This window comes from Pistacia vera, unplaced genomic scaffold (genome assembly GCF_008641045.1).
Source record: "Pistacia vera cultivar Batoury unplaced genomic scaffold, PisVer_v2 Contig184, whole genome shotgun sequence".
NCBI lineage: Eukaryota > Viridiplantae > Streptophyta > Magnoliopsida > Sapindales > Anacardiaceae > Pistacia > Pistacia vera.
In genome coordinates this window covers 892231-895124 of record NW_022195938.1, presented here as the reverse complement: position 1 = coordinate 895124, position 2894 = coordinate 892231, and the positions used below count along the sequence as shown (strand labels likewise).

General features: G+C 42.6%; 1 protein-coding gene across 1 annotated transcript; it reads right to left on the bottom strand.

Annotated features, from left to right (window-relative positions):
- Positions 1 to 385: 385 nt before the first annotated feature.
- On the bottom strand, positions 386 to 1054 carry LOC116126817. Its single transcript, XM_031412490.1, has one exon. The coding sequence runs from the start codon at positions 1052 to 1054 to the stop codon at positions 386 to 388; it is 669 nt and encodes a 222-aa protein (XP_031268350.1).
- Between the last annotated feature and the right edge of the window lie 1840 nt (positions 1055 to 2894).

The following is a 2894-nucleotide window of genomic DNA, read 5'->3' as shown; positions in this document are numbered from 1 at the left end:
GTGGTTTTTCCTCTATCTGTTAGGAAGTCTTAGAGGTGACCTCTTTTTAGCAACTCAACAACTTCAAGGCGGAGAGTGATACAGTCAACGATGACATGGTCATGGTCCCCGTGGAACTCATACCAATTTGTATTATCTCGATTGGACATATAGTGTGGCAAATTTGCTAGCCATCTGACAACCTTTCCCATCTCTTTCATCACTGCTACTACTTCTGCGGGCTTGATGTTCAGGTTGTAGTCGGGCATCTTGTATCTGTTGGGTTGGTGGGTTCTCTTTCAATGTGCTAAGCAAATGGACAATCCAGTGGGTGTCTATTATCATTTACTGGGCCTCTTCTTACTCAGTACGACTCAACTGGTCTTGCATCATGGCATCTATCAGATCAACGAGGGTAGCAATCGTCATTGTTGTTAAGCTTGCCTCGATGGACCTCATCTTCCTCCCACCTTATTTCTATCCAAGCGCAAGCCAGCACATCTTCCATAATGGTATAATTGAACTTGGTGAATTCTTTGTATAGCTCACAGTAAGGGAAGAGTCCCTTCTTGATGGCATCCACCGTGGTCTCTTGATTGTAGTAAGGGATGGAGACTTTTTTGTGATTGAAACGTCCCACGTATTCTAGAAGTGGCTCATTACAGTGTTGGCGGATCCGGTAGAGATCGTCGGATAGCTTTTCTAGCTTTTTGTTGCTAGCAAATTGCTCCACAAAGGTGTCCATGAGCTGGAGGAAAGATTCGATGAAGTTGTTGGGGAGGTTGGTATACCATTGGAGTGCTGGTCCCATGAGGCTAAAGCCAAAGCTTTTACACATGTATGCTTCATGGAGATCTCGGGGGATGGTCATAGCTAACATTCGTTGCTTACAGGATGCTATGTAGTCGTCCAGGTCGGTGGTCCCATCGTAGTGCTTCATGTTGGGGAAGGTGAATTTTTGTGGCATCTTCATTACTGCTATGATGTCTATGAAGGGTGAATCAGCATAGCTTTGGGGTTGGCTCTTCTTAAAGAGTATGGGTACGTCGGGAATGCATTGGATTATGGCTTCCATCTCGACGAGCTGCTTGGTTAGTGTTTGCTCAAGGGGGGTTGGCTTTTCTTAAGGAGTGTGGGTATGCCGGGAATGCATTGGATTATGCCTTCCATCTTGGCGACCTACTTGGTTAGTGTTTGCTCAAGGGGGGTTGGCATTGGGTTGTATAAGTTGTTGAGGAATTGAGGGAAGACATTAGAATTGACGTGTATGGTCAAGCTGAGTGGGGCGGTTTGGGTAGTGATGTCGCCAGTGACTGTGTTAGATATGTTTGTGGGAGTATAAAATGGGTGTTTAGTTGTTGGAACGGGGTAGCTTTTGTGCGTGTTCTAGTGGTTGAGAGGTTGATGAGTTGGGTGCTATCAACGTGGCTCGGCTCGGTTAAGGACATTGTGGTGGTTAGAGCCGTATTGTGGTAAAGGGGTTTCATGAGGGTGTCATGATCTGGGGTAGAGAATAGTTGTCGGGGATGAATGGGTAGCTGAGAGGAGGATGCATGATGCTGATTTAAAGACCAATCCACATAATAGAAATGGGTTACCTTTTCTTGGAGAGCTTGATTCTTCGCACGGATGGCAGCATTCTGAGCTTCCAAGGCCTAGTACTTTTTGTTGCTGTTTTGCACCAGTGTGGTGAGAGTTGCAATCTAAGCCGCAACGTTGAGCACGGGGTTTTCGGTGTTATCAGTCATGATGGCTGAACAGAGAGAGCAGGTCATTTTGAATCAAATGATTGTCAAGGCCTTACGGTGGCTACTAAATTGTAGACAGTAAAATCTACGATCAAGTTTAGAGGGACTGATCCTGTATAAAGTGAGCCACTGACAATCGGATGTACCTGCACAGAAAGCAAAAGGGAACGTGAAGGCTAGATAGACACTGGTGTGGTGCCTGTCGTAGACACTCTGACGCTCAAGTCAGCAAGGCTAAGAGTATTTTAGTGAGGGCTAAGGACAGAAAGGAATACTAGAATAATGCGGCGGTTCTTAAGAGCAAGTACTTTGAGAGCTTAGCTATTAAGGGTGATTTCTGAATGCCTAATAAGGGGGTTTGCCCCTGCTTATATAGTGAACCTAAGATGTTCGAATCCTATTAGGATTCTAGTTATAGTTTAGGAAGAAGATAAGATCTCTTTCCTTTATCAGGTTAAGCTTATAAATGTGATCTGGGAGCTTGATAGAAGCGGAAACAGAATAGGATTTTGTTTCCTATTCACATACCGTTGTGGCTAGTCCAGCTTAGCTTAGCTTGCAGGATAGCCCAACTCATAGAGAGGGCAGTTCGCAAGGTGGATTTAAGCATAGGCCTAACCAGAATTGGGCTAAAGCCTTGGGCCATAATCTGTCTATATTAACTATTGAGCCTCCTCAAGCCCAACATGATTTTTGGCCCATATACATTAATGGTCGTTAGTTTCTTTGAAAATATTTCCATTTGTTTTAAAATGAAAACTACTCCACCAAAATTCAAAATCAATTTGTGAATTAGATGAAAGGTTGTTCAATGACATATATACTAGTTCACTAAAAGTGCATCCAGACTTAAATGAAGGTTCCATGAATTTCATTTTTGTTGTGTTTACACCCCTTAGGTTTGGAGAAAGTCCGTAAGATGCATAGGTTTTAGAAAGTAACACTTACAACCTTTTAGTTGATGGATGTTTATAAATCATTTCATTTGATGGTATACAACAATCATATAAATTAATGATGAAATGGTAATAAATAATAGTCGAGATGGGTGTTGATTGTAGTTTCTAAAGTAGAGGTTATTGGTTGAATGACTCAACTAAGCGATTGCAAGGTCATGTCAGTTACGATCTAGTTAAATTTAATCAAATATAGACCTGTGATTGCTTT